This window comes from Acomys russatus, chromosome 2 (genome assembly GCF_903995435.1).
Source record: "Acomys russatus chromosome 2, mAcoRus1.1, whole genome shotgun sequence".
In the NCBI taxonomy this organism is placed as follows: domain Eukaryota; kingdom Metazoa; phylum Chordata; class Mammalia; order Rodentia; family Muridae; genus Acomys; species Acomys russatus.
Genome location: NC_067138.1, coordinates 54,563,233 through 54,582,537, shown reverse-complemented (window position 1 = coordinate 54,582,537; position 19,305 = coordinate 54,563,233). Strand labels below are relative to the sequence as shown.

General features: G+C 41.9%; 1 protein-coding gene across 1 annotated transcript in view; it reads right to left on the bottom strand.

Annotated features, from left to right (window-relative positions):
* Mdn1 (midasin AAA ATPase 1) overlaps window positions 1-19,305 on the bottom strand; it is a 127,424-nt gene that overhangs the window by 41,573 nt on the left and 66,546 nt on the right. Inside the window, exons 44-60 of the mRNA XM_051161188.1 lie at window positions 17,855-18,014; window positions 17,062-17,178; window positions 15,338-15,546; window positions 13,899-14,047; window positions 13,431-13,642; window positions 12,698-12,918; window positions 11,337-11,450; window positions 10,718-10,850; window positions 9,418-9,533; window positions 8,227-8,360; window positions 4,709-4,866; window positions 4,276-4,396; window positions 3,817-4,027; window positions 3,306-3,534; window positions 2,997-3,117; window positions 2,272-2,442; window positions 198-412 (exon numbers count right to left, since the gene is read on the bottom strand). Of these exons, the coding sequence (XP_051017145.1) occupies window positions 198-412; window positions 2,272-2,442; window positions 2,997-3,117; window positions 3,306-3,534; window positions 3,817-4,027; window positions 4,276-4,396; window positions 4,709-4,866; window positions 8,227-8,360; window positions 9,418-9,533; window positions 10,718-10,850; window positions 11,337-11,450; window positions 12,698-12,918; window positions 13,431-13,642; window positions 13,899-14,047; window positions 15,338-15,546; window positions 17,062-17,178; window positions 17,855-18,014 (2,791 nt within the window). The remainder of the gene's footprint in view (window positions 1-197; window positions 413-2,271; window positions 2,443-2,996; window positions 3,118-3,305; window positions 3,535-3,816; window positions 4,028-4,275; window positions 4,397-4,708; window positions 4,867-8,226; window positions 8,361-9,417; window positions 9,534-10,717; window positions 10,851-11,336; window positions 11,451-12,697; window positions 12,919-13,430; window positions 13,643-13,898; window positions 14,048-15,337; window positions 15,547-17,061; window positions 17,179-17,854; window positions 18,015-19,305) is intronic.

Here is a 19,305-nt window from a genome sequence, read left to right as displayed (position 1 = left end):
TATTCTTAAAATACAGGAATCAAACTCACAGCTGCCTATTACGGATAGTCAAGCAAGCTTATCTTTACAAAAACTACCCTCACCTTCACTCACCAGAATCAGGAGTCTGTACCTCAGAAGCAAGTTTTGAATGAGCCCATGCTACATATGGTGGAAAGCAGACAGTAGCATTACAGACTACTTCAAGGGCAAAATACCTGAACTCAGCAACTGAAGGCACAGCCATATTGGTCCACAGCAATGAGCTGATGTCCTGGAGCTGCTTGGCTCGCTCAACCCACTCTCCCAGGGTGACGTGTGAGGAAGACAGGAGGGGCAGGCCATTCACATCCCAGTGGCTTGCTCTGCTGCTGTTTGTCAGCATGCCGAAGCAGCACTTGGAGAACACAGCTCTGCAGAGGCTGCCAGGACCCTGAGCAACAAGAGGAGACCCACGTGACTCAGAGACAGATGTGAACAGAGGAGACAGGAAACAAGTAAAAGGGAGACACAAAGTCTGCCAAGCTGTATTTCTTGGACTAATTTAAGACAGAGAGACAGCCACCCATAGCAAGGGTCAGATGACCAATACATGACAGCAAAGAGTACATCTCACGTAACTCTTGGGAAACCATAAGGTTTATCAGCCGACTTTGGGAAAGGTTTTACAAAAGATATTAAGTGACCTCAGTTACAGTAAAAATACTGAAGACATAAAAACAATTCCACCAATGTCTATAGAAATAAGGAGTATAGTAAAAGTAGCACTGCAAGCAAGAATGGACAGGATTTATTATTTATGGACTAAGATAAAAATTGATTTGCTGCCACAGCAAACAAGATATACTGATTATGCATGGGGCTGGAGAGATGGTCCAGCAGTTAAGAACACATTTGTTTCCTAGCCATAACTGGCAGCTTCCAAATGCGTGGAACTCCAGGTCCAGGGAAGCAGATGCCCTTTGACCTCCTCACATAGAGCACTCTTGTCCCTTTGACTTCTCTACCTGAACACCGTGAGCTAAAAAGCTTTTTCTTTCTTGCTTGCTTGCTTTTGTAACGGTATTTCCTGACAGCAATGAAAAAGAAACTAAAAAAGGTGACTAGGACTTTAGGATTTCTGTCTTCACTAACAACTTGCATACTTAAAAAATTATAAAGCAGGGCAATCTGGTAAGAACTATTAAAAATTTATGTATCTACACAATGTGTAGAACTTAATTTTACGGTGTCTGTGTAGTCATTTTTATAACAGGCACCTCTTCTGATTAAGGGTTAAAATATTAATTCTAGTTACTTATAGTAATACCCAGACAAATACTAATTACACAGAATCAATGAAACTTTTCTTTTAAAAAGAGGGAGCTGGGAGAAGTAAGAAAACCCAACATTTCCTAACTAGACCTCAGCAGTTGAGAGCATGCACTAGAGTAGTTGATTTCAGCTCCCAGCACGCACATGGCAGCTCACAACTGCCTCTAACCCCTGCTCCAGGGGAGCTGATGGCCTCTGGCTTCTTTGGGTACTTGTGCGCACATGCACAATGCAGTCCTTTAATCCCAGCACACAGGGAGCAAAGGCAGTTGCATCTCTATGAGTTCAAGGCCAGCTGGTCTGCATAGTGAACATCAGGCCAGCCAAGGCTATATAGACCCAGTCTCCCAAAACCCCAAAATAGAAACATAAATTGTACGATGCTGAAATAAAAGGAAGAGTAAGCTGGCTACATTTTCATGACACATTTATGAACAAAGAGTTCTTAGACATATAAGTAATGCAAAGATACATTTGTATGTACACTTTTTTGTAGTTAGAATATTTTATGATTAGAATAAATTAGAGACTTTGGCATCTTATGACATACATTGTACAGGCTAGCTCTGAATGTGTAATTTTCTTGCTTTGGTCTCCTGGGTGCTAAGACTACAGGCATGCACTACCATACACAGCAAAACAAAATGATTTTTTGGTTTTGTTTTTTGAGAAAGGGTTTTTTCTCTGTGTAGCCTTGGCTGTCCTGGACTCACTTTGTGGACCAGGCTGGCCTCGAACTCACATCGATCTGCCTGCTTCTGCCTCCTGACTGCTAGGATTAAAGGCATGTGCTACCATGCCTCGCCACAAAATGACTTCTTAAAGAAAAGTTTTGTGCCTTTAACTCACAATTACATAAATCATTCATGATTTGGACAATATGTTTAATAGTCCCTCCAAAAACAAAGGATTACAATCACCTATATAAGTCAACTGGGAAACAGAACAGGCACTTTTATGATTTTGATGCCAACAAACCTTTAGTGTGGAGTCCAAACGGGACTTAGGCATTTCCTGCTGCTGCGTGTTGGGCAGAGGGTTCCATGTCAGCCAGTGCTCTGGGTTTGTGGTAACCGTACTGCTCCAGGAAGACCCAAAGGTGGAGTTAAATAACTCAGACCACAAACAAGAAACCTCTTCAGCAGACAGCTAGAGATTAAGAGTTAGACAAAAGAATACTTGAAAAGCCTCCATCAATCAAATGATCAAGCCTAGCATCTAACATCATCAGTACCCAAGTGTTTAAAGTATTAATCCTTAACTTCCTTATTTCAATGCCCCCCAATAATCTTGGTGAAATTACGTGGGGTGTTTATAGTTTTATAAGCTTGTACAGAAAATAAAATAATTCACAGAATTGTAACATCAGCAAATAACGACTTAAAAAAATTAAGGTTGTTTTAATGAAATGAATCACATGTTCTAAGAAGTCACACTTAACATGAGAAAAAAGAAAACACTAAGTTTTCTTTTTTTTAAGCCACATGGGAATTTTTAATCAGTCAACACTTTCACACCACTTAGTGAAACCAAATGGGTAATTTTGTGATGAGTTGTATAACACCTTTACTAACTGCATAAGTTGGAGATCTAAGTTTACACCAAACTCTGAAAGTCAATACAACGCCCAGCAAGCATCGGCCACAGACTCTGGTCAACCCAGACAAAAGGAGGCGTAGTTCCCTCTTGATTTTGGTCTTTACCTTCTGAATATGCAGCAAAGACCAAAAGTTCCAAAGCTTTTGAGGTGCAATCGGTGTGTACTTAAGACAAAATGTGATATGATGACTTATCTCCTCATCCATCTGGTGATGCTTGCTTGACCTATTCCAAAATAAATAGGGAGACGATGGAGTGTGAACTACTAGAAAATCACCTCACAGTGAAGGTGGGACGCAGAGCCCACAGCACTGAGAAACAGCGCGTGGATTTCAGCGATGAAGGCAAAGCAGTCAGAGCACGTGCAGTAGGCGGCTCTGCCGTCCTCTCGACAACAGTGGACCAGTGTTTACCTTCTCAGACAAGCCTGCGTTACAAAGTCAGCCGTCACTCTGTGCTGCCACAGCACAGCCAGGTACTCTGCCGCAGGCCACAGCTGGACACGCCCGCTAAGGCGGACTAGAGAGCCCACGTCTGGCTGGGGAGGGGAAGATGCTTCACGCGCTTTTTCCAGGAAGCCACAGGAAAGTCCTCTGGTTTTTAGTTCCAAACACTGATCATTCACAAGATTCTTCAATTCATCTTCAATTCCAATCAGAAAGACACGTATGTATTAGAGTGATGTAGTTTGTCTGAGGTCTAGATTCCCAACATCTGGCAGCATGGCTGTACCTGTTATCAACCCAAGTTTCAAGTTTCCCAAGTCAAATCATATTAACTTCTACACATCTAATACTTTAACTAACTAATATTTGTGATGTTTAGTCCTCTGACTAAAGTCGGGGTGTGGGGTGGGGAAGAATGACAACTTTATGAGCAGTAGGGAAGACGACACTTAGCAAACCAAAGAGCAGAAAGCATTACCTATATTGACACCTTCCAGGATGTTAGCCCTGAGGACCAATCCCCAGGCCTGTAGTAGACTTTTCTTCAAATTCCATTCAGACGCAACCACTTGGAGACGGTTAATGTCTTCTTGCCACCCACATTCCCCAAAGACAGGCAGCTGTTCTCTGATAGCAAGGGCTCTGTTGAGGGTTTGCAGCTGTGAAAAGCAGTCGACCACCAGCTTGTCCTAAAATAAAACCCAAGAGAGATGATTCAAGAACTGCGAAGCAGTTCTCATCAGTAAGTAGCCTATGCACACAGTTTGAACGCTCCAGCTGCTCTGCTGGAGTTTAAGGCAATATAGCTCTACCCAGCCTCAAGTGAATACAAGGTAGCATTTTCTTATGAGATGAGGGTTAGCTTTGGAGCAAGTCTACTTGAGCTTCTAGGCTCAGGAGAACCCAGGATTCACTGACCACACGTTTCTAGGTGTACCTTAAAAGGGAACGGTCGTCCCAGGAACGCCTGCAGCTTCTTTACACCAGTGAAGCTGCCAGCTGGGCTGCCCAGACAACAGTGGATGTGCCTGGAGACGGTCTGCACCTCGTTATAATATCTTCAAAGAAAAAGAGGGAAATGCTAAGTACTAAGAAGTCTACATTTTCCCCCTGAGACAGGGTTTATCTGTGTGGCCTTGGCTGTCCTGAACTCACTTTGTAGACCAGGCTGGCCTCAAACTCACAGAGATCTGCGTGCCTCCATTTCCCAAAATGCTGGGATTACAGGTGCACAACACTGTGCCCAGGGTCTCCTACACTTTTGATTTTAATGTGTTTACCAAAGCCAAGGAACTACCAAAGTAAGAAGAAATGGTTTCAATTCAAGTTCTCTTATCTTTTAACATTACTGCTCAAAATAGAAATCTTACTTGTCTTCATGATTCACCAGGAGTTGGGGGATCTGATGGATCAAATATTTTGAAACCCAGTGCCAGTGGAGGGCAAGCAAAGCCAGACCGGGGGCGTCTACTGTCACTGTGTCAGCCACAGTCCAAAACCGGTCCCGCCATTGCACAGAACCTAAGAGCTAAAAACAAAATAAACCATGACTATTGCTCAGTAAAAGACACACAACATGTTTGGTATGGAGGTGCAAACCAGTAATCCCAGCATGTGGGAAAGCAGGACTATTTTGAGTTCAAGGCCAGCCTGGACTACAAAGTGAGACTTTATCTCAAAAATCCAAAGGCAACCCACTACCAATTTGACCTGAAGTAAAGCTCAAGAGAGCCTAACACGAGTCGTATAAGGCTAAACTGAAATATTTTATAGGCAGACAAAGCAAAGGTCTTTTTTTCCTAGTACTTGAAGCACAAGCATACTTTAATTTACCATGGAACCAATGTTTTTCTAAAGCATAGACTCCATTTTCTTAGAAACTGCCAAATATACACGAGCTGTTCTCCTGGGGTGGGGAAGGGGTCACTGGTGTCATGACTTCCCTTTTGCACTTGCTCCCCACTGACTAGTAACTGTGGTGCTTTCTGTGAATTCCTTCACTGGTACTTCCATTTGCACCTTCCCAACAGCGGCTGCTCAAACAACTGTCCAGCTCTCCTGGACTCTATATGTGGAGCCTCATCTACTACCTCGTGCATTTACAAAATTCAACTGTTATAATTAGCCAGCATAGTTTCTGTCTTACAAATGGTCTCACTACATTTTTTTTCCTCTCCCTTTAATGGTTACCTTTAGAAGGTTCGTGAGGTTAAAGCTATTTTCACAGCATATTATTTATTTTAATGAACTGAATTTTAAAATAATGATACAAAGAAATGATTAAAAGAAAAAAGACAAACTAATTATGTAACTGGAAGCAGAAATCATACTGAACATACACAGAGTAAACATTTCCCTTTGAGAAAAATAATTTGGAGGCTAGGGGTTTAGTTTAGCTCAGTGGTAGAGCACTTGCTCACCATGCATCAAGTTCTGGGTTCAGTTCCAAACTCGGGGGAGGGGGGAGCTGGAGGGTACCAAAGGGAAAAAATAAGACAGCAACAAACATTTGAAATATAATTGTTCTTCACGCAGTTCAGGTCCTAAGGATTTCTTCTAGACTCTAGTCTTTTATGTAAATTAGCATGTTTGTCTACACATTTCTTCAATCTCTTATGTAAATTAGCATGCTTGTCTACAGGTATCTTCAAGTGTAAGCTCAACTTTTCCTGGTAAGACATAATACAATGTAAATGCTACGCAAAACTTGTTACAGTGTATTCACAAATAAGGGCAGAGGGCTGAAGAGGCGAGGATTTAGTGGTTAAGAGCACTTGCTACTCTTGCAGAGGCCCATGCCCCAGCACCTACGTGGTGGCTACAGTTCTAAGGGATCTGGCTCAGGACCCAGCACCTACGTGGTGGCTACAGTTCTAAAGGATCTGGCTCAGGACCCAGCACCTACGTGGTGGCTACAGTTCTAAGGGATCTGGCTCAGGACCCAGCACCTATGTGGTGGCTACAGTTCTAAGGGATCTGGCTCAGGACCCAGCACCTATGTGGTGGCTACAGTTCTAAAGGATCTGGCTCAGGACCCAGCACCTACGTGGTGGCTACAGTTCTAAGGGATCTGGCTCAGGACCCAGCACCTACGTGGTGGCTACAGTTCTAAGGGATCTGGCTCACGCCCCAGCGCCTACATGGTGGCTACAGTTCTAAGTGATCTGGTTCCTTCTTCTGGCCTCCATTGGCATCAGGCACACAAACAGTATAAATATATACATGCAAGCAAAATAGTCACTGATACAAAATAGAAATAAATAAATCTTAAAAGGGGGGAAAAAAGAATAACAAATCAAGCAAACAAGGTCCATACATGTTCAGTACAGAAACACTTTTTTTGAGGTGGAAAACAGCCAACACCAGCTCCCAATTCACTAAATAGCCAAGGCAGAAGATGAAAGAAAGAAAAAAGGAAAAAAAAAAAAAGTATTATTTTGGACCTAAAGTTAGTTCAGTCTGTGGATGTGAAACCAAGTAGGACATACAGAGGGGGAAGTGAATTTGTTTTTAATAACAAAACTAGAGCTCTCAAGCAAAACCAAGAGATCAACAATTTAAGTTTTTATAATAAAATTTGTGACTTTTTACTTATAGGGCAAAGTACAACAATTCACGAACAACATTTCCAAATTACCAACATAAACACACGAGTAAAACTAGCTCAGTAATGTATTGCAGAGAAGTTCAATACCGGTGTTTCACAGGCTAGCCAAACCTCTGTCATGGTTATCAAGTGCCACTACAAACATTCCTGTTGTAAGTGGTACTATTTTCTTTTCAACCTCCCATGAGGCTAGTTGTACTTTATAAAGGTAAATGCCAACATGAAACCATGAAACTAACTGGAGAGGCAGCCATGAAACCTAGCCTTTTCTTATGAAGGAACTAGTTATAGTCGGTTCACTCTTTGTACCAATTTCAACTGGGAAAAATGGTTACTTTTATTAAAACATATCATTCATGCTAACAGACTATATATATTCTTTATGTTAGTTCCTAAGTGGTCCCTAATATTGACAGAATACAACAATAAAAACAAAACCTTTCTGTAGTTTTTGATAATCTTTAAGGGAAATGAGTCCTTCGAGTAAAAAGTTTTATTAGATTTATAAGAATAAACTATAATTAAAATGTTTTTTAATCCAAATGTGACAATGAAATATAAGAAAGCGTGGGTAAATTAGAATATAATTGTAAAGCTCAAATGTACAACTGATAAGGGGATAAATATAGACCATTTCTAGAAGTATTACTCAGACATAAAAATGAACACACTACTACATTTAGCTTGTGTTGGCTCAAGTGAGAATGGCCCCACAGGCTCACGTATTTGAATGCTTGGTCCCTGGGTGGTGGACTATATAAGATGGACTGGGAGGTGTGGCCTTATTGAGAGGTGTGTCACTGAGAGTGTGCTTTGACATCTCAAAAGCCCAAGCCAGGCTCAGGCTCATTCTATTTCTGCCTGCTACTTATGGATAAGATGTGACCACCCAGCTACTGCTGCAGTGCCGTGCCTGGCTGCCTGCTGCTATGCTTCCCACCATGATGGTCATGGACTCACCCTCTGGAACTATAAGCAGGCCTCGAGGTAAATGTTTTCTTTTAAAAGTTGCTTTGGTCATGGTGTCTGTCACAATAATAGAACAGTAACTAAGACACATCTCCAAATCAACTAACCAGAACAAAGATTTCTTTTATGTACAAATACCATTCAATGGCCACATGATTACAAGTAAAGACAAGAAAGAAATACAAAAGGACACAAGGAAACCTTTAGGGATGAGAATAGGTATCTTACTATTTTGATTGCTTTAACAGTTTTACAAGCATATACATGTCAAAATGCACTCTAAAAACCCTGAAGGTCAGAGCATTGCCTCACCTTATTGATGTGGGCATCAGGAAGCACCCCTTGGGGAGACTGTACCCAGAGCAGGATTAGTGCATCAATAAATTCAAAAAAAGCAGCAAGATTGGCCACAATTTCATGGGGCAGGCTGTGACAGCTCTCTGGATCTTAGAGTTGACATTAAACAAACAAAAAACCAAGAATATCACATTAGAGTTAATCCCTAAACATTTTCAAAGTAAATTATAATCTAGATTTTATTACCTCTAATACAAAGGTCTATTAAAAAAGCATGTTTTGTATATATTATGGAAATTTGCAGATTAGGTATGTAATACCTATGATGTAAATAAATAATATCCTAGTGAAAAATGCAAGCTATAAAAGAGGTTGTTTTTTTTTTTCCCCCTGCTTTTTCAGGGGATTTAGGGTCCAGCAGCCATATGGCAGCTGGCTGTAGCTCCATCTCCATGGGATCTGATACTGTCTTCTGACCCTCAAAGGCACCAGGAAGTCATGTGGTACACATGCATATATGCAAGCAAAATATGTACGTATAGATGCATGTATATATAATTTTAAAAAATTAACCAAACACAAAACACTGAAGCCAGGGCGCATGTGCTTAGATGGTTTCTCAGGGTGTCTACCACTGAATAAAACACCAGGACCAAAAGTAATGAGTACAGCTCTCAGTTCACAGTCCCTCTACAAAATGCCCCTTAGACTTGCCCTTGGGCCTAATTTAGGTTTCCTCTCAAATGATTCATTTATTAAATTGACAAAAATATACTTTTAAAGTCTTTATACTTTCACATAGCTCTTTTCTAAATGGCATAGGTGCTTTTTGGTCTACAAAAACTAAGAAATAGAGAATCTCTGGCTCCCATACAACCAAATGCTTCTGAACAGACAGTCCCTGCGCCAAGAAACCTGCTTTTGAAGTTCTAGCACTGCACCTTGCTAAATATGCAATCTAGAACTTCTTCTGTGTCTCTGGTTTCTAGTGTACGAGGTAAGAACCTGCTTAGCATCCGAGGGTCAAGCACTTTGCAGAGCACCTGGCATAGTGTGTGTTCAGCAAATGCCACTCATCAGTACTGAGTAAGGGGCACATTTCATCTCAGGCCAGCAAGTGAAAAGGAATCTGAAAGCAGCGGCTGCTGAGGATGCCTCTAACTCTAGCAACAGCATAATCAGACTGTAAAAAGGAAAATGTTTTACCTTTATGGAACTCAAAAGACATTCTCAAAACACTGTTTCTTAACTTTTTACCACCAACAGACACCAAATTTGCTTCAGTGAAAATCCTCTTTTCCCGGTCAAGATAGACAATTGTCCTGGAATGAGAGTCAAAAATTCTTACCAGTTAATAGAACCTCTTTTGAGTTAATGAAGTTGTGGTCTGCTTTTTTTTTTTTTGGTGGTGAGTGGTTAGGGACCTGTGTAGTACTGGGACCAAACTCAGGGCAGTGCACAAACTAGGTAAATAAATATTCTACCACAGAGCCATGCCACAGTCCCAGAAACACTTGGAACCTGAGAGTACCCATCCCTACACCTAGCCCATTCCTCTTCTGTCCTTGCAAGTGCTAGGCCAGAGGGAAAGGGTACAAAGATGATGGGTGGTGAACACTGGCATTAAGAAGACTATTGGGCAGAGCTGGAGAGACGGCCCAGTAGTTAAGAGCACTGGGTGCTCTTCCAGAGGACCAGGGTTCAATTCTCAGCACTCACACAGCAACTCACAACTGTAACTCCAGTTCTAGGAGATCTGACATCCTCACACACACAAAACATCAAAGCACATTAAAAAAACAAAAACAAACCACCAAAAACAAAACCCAACACACACACACACGTATGTTAAAGGAAAAAAAAAAAAAAAAAAAAAGGAAAGAAAGAAAACTACTGGACCGCACTCTGCCATAGTCTGACATAGCCTTAACTATGCACAGCGGCTCTCACTGCCTTCATGAGCAGGGAGCACGGAGGTGCCTAGAGTACAAAGACAGTCATGCTCACGGCCTCACTTTATGAAAATTATATAAAAACCACACGCTCATTGTCAACACACCTTCATGTAATAATACTGTGTTCCAATTATACATTTATTTTAAAATATCATACTAATGGCCAATTACTGGGTAAAAAGAAAACCCAAACCAAACCAAAAATCTTGTCTGGCAAAAAGAGAAATGCACTAACAAGTGAGGAAAACTGTATTAGACTATGTATATTCACACGTGTGTTTACTGAAGTTGCAGGAGTGGCACCTGTATGCTATATCTGAGGATGAAAAACTAAAGCAGACACATGTGAGAGAGTGACAAGATACTGGGAGGTTTCTAAGACCCATCAGCAGAAATCCAGAGAGTAGCTTTAGAGTACAGCCCACCACTAATGCTAAGCGAGCACATTGCCATCCAATACCTATTGTTTGTGTACAGCCCACTAACTTGTATTTGACAGGTAACAGAAAAGGCTGTGAGAGAAAGTGTCTAGAGCCACAGGCTTCACCTACTTGTTTGCAACTGATTCTAAGAGGGCAAAGAGCTGCTCAGACTGGTGTGCTTGTGGGTCCAAGTCTCCTGAATTCCTAAGGATGTCCAAAGCTTGCATATTCCACCGGGGGTCCAGGGGGATCACAAAGTCATCTAGTTAAGGAAAAAGAAAAGAATTAAATAACTAACATGCCTGGCTTAGTAAGCCTTAGTTGAATATTTTCACTATTTCCTGTGGGTGGGGACATGGGATCCCAGCTTTCAAATAACTAAATAATTATCAAATGAAGAAATACTGAAAGCTAACTCTTATCATTAAAGGCTGAAAACTCTTTAATATATTATAAACAAATGAATCTTGAAATTGGAAGAGACCACACTGAAAGAAAGTCTTACATTTTCTCATTTTCTACTAGTCATCCTCTAACAGGGCGAGTGTCATCTTCACACTCCCAGCTTCCGTCTCGTGCACCATTATTCTTGAACTCCCTTCAGACAGCAGATAGCAGACCAACAACAGTTCTGAAGGTCAGCTTGTTTCTGCCTGTATTTAGTCTTTGGAAAACTGTAGTGACAGTGGGAGCTGTAAAGCTCTTTCCCTGAAGTTTTCAGAGACAGAAACCAAAAGCAGGTACACACCTGTTATATTTGTCTGTAATATTTTCCAGACATTACGGACTCCAGCTGAGAGGGAATTTGAGTAGAAATTGCTCAGAGCAGTGGCACTGGCTTCCAGATCAATCTGCACTGCCTCTGTGGAAGGAGAGGCATTTTGCACTGGTGAGAACAGAGAAGCAGTAGACTGAATGTACAGAGTGACTGAATTGCGGCTAGGGGAGTGATGCGCTGGAGTGCAGAGGCTATTCAACTTCAAGGACCTTATGTCCTGTTCATCTGCATTACCCTCTGGCTAGTGGCAATGATATAAAACAATACAGATAAAACATCACAAATTCCCTCTATAAATACTTACCACTAAACAGGAGACATATATTCATTGGCTTAATTTTAAGTTCTTAGGAAACACAAGGGTTCATATACATTCAACTAAGGTTGACATGTTTTGCTTGTTTGTTTTTTTGAGACAGAGTTTTTCTGTAAAGCCCGGGCTATCCTGGAACTCACTCTGTTGGACCAGGCTGGCCTCAAACTCACAGAGATCTGCTTGCCTCTGCTTCCTAAGTGCTGAGATTAGGTGTGAGCCACGACTGGCCAGGCTGACTTAATTTTAATGGGTGTGTGTGCAGCTGCACACGTGCATGGGAAAGCTGCAGGACAATTTTGGGTGCTCAGAACCACCTACCTCCTTTGAAATGGGTCTCTTGTTTGTATGGAGTCCAACAAGACTCAGGCATCCTTCTATCTCCTTGGAGCTCCCACTTTGCTTAGAAGGCATGTGAATTACCCATTACTAACAAATTCTATGTCCTATATTTTGCAGTGTAAGTATTTTTACTATTACTATATTTTCCCCGTTTTTGAATAAGTGATAAATTAAATTAGTACCTAGTAGCACCAATATGGAAAGGATTGGGGCCAGGCACAATGGTGCATATTTTTAATCCCAGCACTTGGGAGGCAGAAGCTGGTGACCTTTTGTGAGTTCTAGACCAGCCAGAGCTACATAGTGAGACCCTGTCTCAAACAAACAAAAAACAGATCAGGATTCTTAAAGAAAAATGAATTATCAAAAACAACACTGTTCCCAGAGAAAATGTTTATACAGAAAAAAAGAAATATCTAGCTATAAAGTAATATGATACAATGCATTTTCCTTCTAAACTGAAAAGGAGGACGGGCCCTGAAATTCATCTCCTGATAAATGAGGTGCAGACATCTCCTTAATTTAACAGCTGTATAAACAATGCAACGTCACACATTTTTATGATTTTGTTTGCTATAATTTCAGCAGGGTAGTCACAGACTAGCATGTCTGCTGAGGCTCTCACACAAGGGAAACGTATGTACACCCTCTCCACCCCTTCAAGCTTGCTACTTACCAAGCCCCTGTGGTATGTTCTTGGCTAAATGACAAAGCCACTTAACTCTGAGCATCCAGTCCTGATTGGTTGCTCTCTCTATGAGCAATTTAACAGCCATGGCTAAGACCTCTGGTTCATCAAGCCAGGAAGTATCCACTTTCTCTGCACTGAAAGTCAGGTTCTCAGGGCTACCAGTCTGCATTATGTTCTCTAAGTCTTGCAAAGTAAGAGGCTGACTCCTGGAACTCACAGAGTGAGAAAAGTTAGAACAGTCTTTTACATGGTAAAAACAAAACAAAACACACCAAAGGTAATAATTTTATAAATACCATATCAACGAAACCAAAAAGCAAAGACAAAAGCCAGCTGAAATATGTTCTTAGGGATGGGGTATAGTTGACTAATAGAGACATGCTCAGCATGACACAGGCGCTGCCTGGATTCCATCCCTAGTATGTACATATACAGTCTGATTGGTTGCTTTGTATGAGCATATAACAGTCTGTAATAGCCAGAGCCAGAATGTCTGGCTCATTGGTCTAGAAGGATCTACTTCTACATAAGACTTCTAAATAGTAACAATGATGATAACAACAACAACAACAAAACAGCAGTAAACATGTGATGGCTAGATACTAAGTAGTCGTAAGTGCTGGGCTGACTACAGTGTGTTTGCCATTCTCAGCAAGAGCAAACTCTATCTCAGCAAAAGCAAAATCTATCAAGAGAACACACTGCAGGCTCTGCTCACCTCGTCCAGCTGCTAGTTGTCAGGCTTTTCCTGTTGAGGCAGTATGCCAGAATCTGCCCGTCACTTCGGACAACAGAGAGGCTAGAGTCTTCCGTTGCATGGAGAGCAGAAGGCACAGAATCTGGCCAGAGCCCTGCGGCAAGAATGGAGCGTCCCCAGGTCTCCCGAGCTTGCAGAGATGAAGTGTGATGCTCCAGCAAAGCCTGCACAAGCTGTAGAATGTGAAACACAGGGAATGCAGGGCTCACACAGCCATCTGTGAACAATTCTCAGACACACTCTTTAATGTTATCATTAAATTGCTTTGCCTATGTGTCAGAAAAGAAACATTTCCAGAAAAGTACCTCGACACCAAACTTTAACTGGAACAAAACAGTGGTCAACTTTCATAGAGGTTGCTATCCTCTATGGTAATTTCCTCTATCTCAGTGTTACAGCTTGGACAGTGGTGTGAAATGTTCACAGTACCTTCCGGTTTGATGCTGAATGCTGAGAGCAGACATACACTTGCCAGCATGCTTCAAAAAAGGCTTTGTCTAAACTCAGACCTCGCTGCAGGTACTGAACCATGAGTATGGCTGCCTGACTGAGAGTGGAAACCGGTGACATTGGAGAACCTATAAAGATAAAACATTGCCATGTGTGACCAACAGTCTTCTAAACGTTTGATAACCACTGATAAATATGAGGCCAGAGAGATGGTTCAGCAGTTAAGCACACTGTCTGCTCTTCCAACATGACCCATGTTCAATTCCCAGCACCCATATGCAGGCTCACAACTACCTGTAATTCCAGTTGGAGGGGATCTGACATCTTCACAGACATACACGGAGGAACATTAAATAAATAAACAAATAAACAAAACAAAACCTGGTAACAATGCCCTTACATCAATCTTCTAACCATACATTTGCTTGAGAACTGGGTCTCCTGAGGGTACACAGATGCCTAACATTTATACCCCAACCCCATCAGCATTCCCTTTTTATTTTCCAGCATCCTGCAGTGTCTGAGAACTCTTTCACTGTGGAACCCAACTGCCATTAACAACTAATTGTGACAGTTATCAACTCATCAAGCCTCATCTATGGCTGGGAAATGTGCTTGCAGAGAAGAACTGTACCCAGCACACAGCCATTGTGCAGTATGTAGCATTTCATTTATTACTACTCATCCTTTTAACATAGGAAACAATGACAAAAGTTAGAGCTGTGTCAACTCAAAGTTTCGACCTTATTTCCCTTTCATAAAGGCAATGATGACCCAGGAGACACAAAGGCAAAGCACTTCAATCTCATAGCATAAAGCAGATTTACTCAGCAGGAGCACATAGCCATTTCTAATTTTGTCTGTTTGAGTCTGTGCACTGAGTTTGGGTGTCCAAGGAAGCCAGAAGAGGGCGTTAGGCTCCCTGGAGCTGGGACAGGTCCACTGATAGGGTGCTGGGAATTCAAAGACAGTCTTTGAAAGAACAAGCACCCTTTTGTGGTGACCCACTTCTGTAACTCCCTAAGGGACTTAACATTGATAGCTACATGGCCCCAGATGAGCACAGCTCCGTTTCTTTTATCCTTTGCTTTTGTTGTTGTTGTTGTTGTTGTTTGCTTTTTTGAGACAGGGTTCCTCTGTGTAGTCCTGGCTGTCCTGGATTCAACTCTGTCAACCAGGCTGGCCTCACACTCACAGGAATCTGTCTGCCTCTGCCTCCCGAATGCTGGGATTACAGGAGTATGCAACCATGCCTGGCTCAGAACTCCATTTCTTGAAGTATCTGGACATACACATGCTTTCCTGATGATTTTATTTCATGTACACCAAATGTGAGAACTCCTAGACTGCAGATCCAATGGACCAATATAAATTTTTATAGGACTAAAACTGCAATGGCCCACAAGCAAAAAACCTACCTCTAACAATGCTCTGGACCTCTGTGTGCAGTGCCAGGAGGATGTTACACACACTGTCCCCCACCAACCCAAGGCTGTGCAGCAGAACTTTCAAATCCAGGTTATCTAGGATGCTCCCATCCTCTTCTCCTGAAATGTAGAGTTCAAGTCCACGATTCCTCATTGCTCGAGAAATTTCTCCATGAACAGGATCCATGGAGAGAAAAAGCCTAATAAAGAGGAAATAAAGACAATTGAGAAGGAGAGAGAAAAGTCAAGTCCCAGTGTAGTAAATTGTTATAAGCAAGTTATATGTCGCTCACCTACAGGGAATCCACTGAAGATAACGCCACTTCAGTATGTGATACTATTACCTGCATCTCTTTTTTAACATGCCAACACACCTGTGAATCGGTGTCTCTATACCTACTTCTGTTTGGGCACATGTGTGTGGGTGTTTGCAGAGTCGAAAGAGGCTGTCTGATCCACTGAAGCTGGAGCTTAGTTATGAGGGGTCCAAAATGGGTGTTAGACTTCTGCAGAAGCTGTCACCACTGGGCCATTTCTCCATCCTCATATACTGCACCGCGTCCCCTTCAGCTTTTGGAGACAGGGTTTCTCTATGTAGCCCTGGCTGCCCTCGAACTTACAGAGATCCTCCTGCCTTTGCCTCCTGAATGCTGGGACAAAGGCATGTGCCAGTGCTCAGCTATCAACTGGCCTTCATAAGGAATTATGCCAAGAACTTAGAAAGTCTTGCTTTCCGATACTCCCCCAACTCAGGCCATGCTGATTCGTTATTCTGATCCATCCACATAGAGCAGAGCAGTGAACCATGGTCTTAGTGAGGTTTTCCCACTTCTGTGATAAAGCACCATGAGGGTTTATTTAGCTTACAGTTCCATGTCATTCACAGGCCCTCATCTAAGGGAGTCAGAAGGGAACTAAAGCAGGCCAGGAACCCAGAGGCAGGAGCTAATGCAGAGAGGACTGCAGCTTGCTTCAGCCTGCTTACTTATAGTATGCAGGACCACCTGACCAGGAGTAGCAACACCCAGCAACACCACACCAATCAATTAAGAAAATGCAGTACAAACTTGCCCACAGGACAATGTGGTGAGGATACTTTTCTAAGGTTATCTTTTCTAAGATAATTAGTTGGTATCAAGCTGACATAAATCTAGGCAGCCCAACTCTTCAAGAGTCAATTTTTCTTTGTCAATGTGCCTCCACATCCTCATATGTGACATCTGTGTCACATATGTGCTATCTGACATCTCTACTTATGTTAGTAGCAAAAGAACGGATTTCTGGCTGGCTGTTCCATACTAAACTTGCTCTTTTGTCAGTATTCTCCTTCTCAATATACAGCTTTTCATTTGCCCAATCACTCCAGCCAACGCCAGAGATACTATTCTTGTTTCTTTTCCTTAACTCACAAGTTCCACCTATGTGACTCCTTCCCCTGCATTACTAATACAAGCCACATCTTCTTCTCCCTAGGCTATCAACAAAGGACTGTGACTGCCTTCTACACCTTACTGTCAGCCTGGAGAAAGACTTCACTTCTTTTTGCATTCTGCTGTCCTCAAAGCCTATCAAGCATTTGGCAAACAGTAGGGCCTTAATGACACACTCTAACAGAGTGAACAGGCGGTCTTCTCAGAAGGTGGTGCAGTTTACAAACAAGTGCTAGCCAATGTCTGCCTTTGTTTCTGAAGCCACCAAATTTTTTATCTACATACCTGAAACTGGGATTTGGTGTCACTGTGGACGCGGATCCATCTGCCATTCCTCTCTCGTTAATGGTGAGGACACCTCCAGGTTCGAGCAAGGCATTCAGACGATCCAGCACTGATGGACTGCACAGAGAGTCAAATTCAGGCTGGCACGCTGCCCTGACTCTACCATTCCTGCCCAAGTCTGCACTTGTCTATGGAGCACATCTCCTTCCAGAGACCACTCTTCAGAGACCGAGCTCTTCAGAGACTCAACTCCCTTTCCTTATTCCCCAAGGCACACAGCTTTATAAAAGTACACACATTTGCTGAGTAAATGGAACATGGAAAAAGCATCACATAGCTTTCCCTTTAAAATTATCAAATATACTGAAGATAACTGGATTTCAAATGAAAAACATCCAGAAAAAAAGCTCCAAGAAGAGAAGCTATTACTTAAAAAACAGCTTCTGTTATAGCAATTTCCTACTTGTACTTTTTCTCATAGTAGGTTAAAAAGTAATATGGACTGTGGCCATTAGTGATACATATTTACTGTTTGCGTATATCAGATCCTGTATTTCAAAAAAACCAATCTTTGTTTGATGTTACAAGGCCTAATATTGCATAGACAAGCAACTCAATTTTGTTAGCCTTTACTTCAGTCATCTCATGACCAACCTAGACTGGTCAGCACACAGTAGTCTAATAGGTGAGAATGCCAATAGGTTAAAACCACAAAGCCTCAGTGTGAGTCTTTACAATTAACAAACATAAGTTTCAGTCAGTCCCACTCATGATCCTGAGAAACAGTTCTTACTTGCAGAAGTTTACATTGTCCATCAGAAGCCAGTCTCCAGATTTCAGGGCTTGAACTAACATGCTGTCAACCCATTCAAAGCTGCCATGACTCCGGCCACTGGCTGACTGCAGAAGCTTCACCCCGAAACTTTGGAAATCTTCAACAAGCTTGGCAAAGTCTATAATGTCACAGAGAGTAAGAAGCATCCAGTAGTCAATGTTAAAGCAAGGTACCTCAGCCTCCTACCCAGAAGAACCCCAGGTAGCCTAATACTTGTTTAAGCACAGATAATAAAATTATGTTTGGGATAGACAAACAGTTTCAATTACTTTCCAAATTAATAGCTACATACTCAGGTTGGTTCTGGTGAATAATTTTCGTGGTTTTCAATTTTTCAAATACTGCACGAATAAAGTCTGTTATCCATTATAATTTTATCGATAGCATAATGTTCTTGTGGACTGTGTACAGTTTACCCTTGTTCATCCAAGTGCTGATTTCTCTACCCCACTTTCTGGTATCAATCCAGACATTGCATTGTGATGTTTACTCTAAGTATCTTCTGTCTCAAGTTTGGGTAAACATGTCACCATTTGTTCTCTGCATTGTCGATAAAGACCAACTAGGCAATGCCGAGCAAAACAGAATAGAGTAGGATATCCTGGTCCAGTGAGGGGAGGAGGAAGAGGAGAAAGGAAACCAGGTATGCATATGGAGAGGACCTGGAAATACCAGGAGGAATGAACCAGACCTAGAAGATGAGTACAAAGCAAGTACAATATGGAAAATCTGGATGGGAGGAAACTATACTAGCTTGGAGGGTTAGGATAGAGTAATTACTGCGCAGGATTGTGCTACAGGTTAATTAAAAAGATTCTAGCCTCTCTATGTGGTTATCTCGGTGTAAAGCTGGTTAAGGAGTAACCATTGATTATACTAAAATTATAAATCAATATTAAATATTAATAATCATGTAAACTTTTTATATTAAAGAGCTAGAAGCTGAGCCGGGTGCAGTAGCACATGCTTGTAATCCCGCCACTCGAGGCAAAAGCAGGTGGATCTGTGAGTTCGAGGCCAGCCTATTCTACAAACGAAGTCCAGGACAGACAAAGCCACACAGAGAAACCCTACCTCCAAAAACCAAACCAAAACAAACAAAAGAGCTGTAAACTGGCAAAGTATAAGTAATGCCACTAAAATCTATGCACTCATCTACCTTTAGATAGATCTCACAAATACTTTATAGTCTAACACTAACAGCCCTTGTCTAGAATTTTTCAAGTGGTCGTTTTTGTTAGACATTATGTTACACTGAATTCTGCTTTGAGCCACGAGAATAGACATAAGGTCCTCACCCCACCCTACCCCTTTCTTTGGTTTTTTTGAGACAGGGTTTCTCTGTGTAGCCTTGGCTGTCCTGGACTTGCTTTGTAGACCAGGCTGGCCTTGAACTCATAGAAATTCCC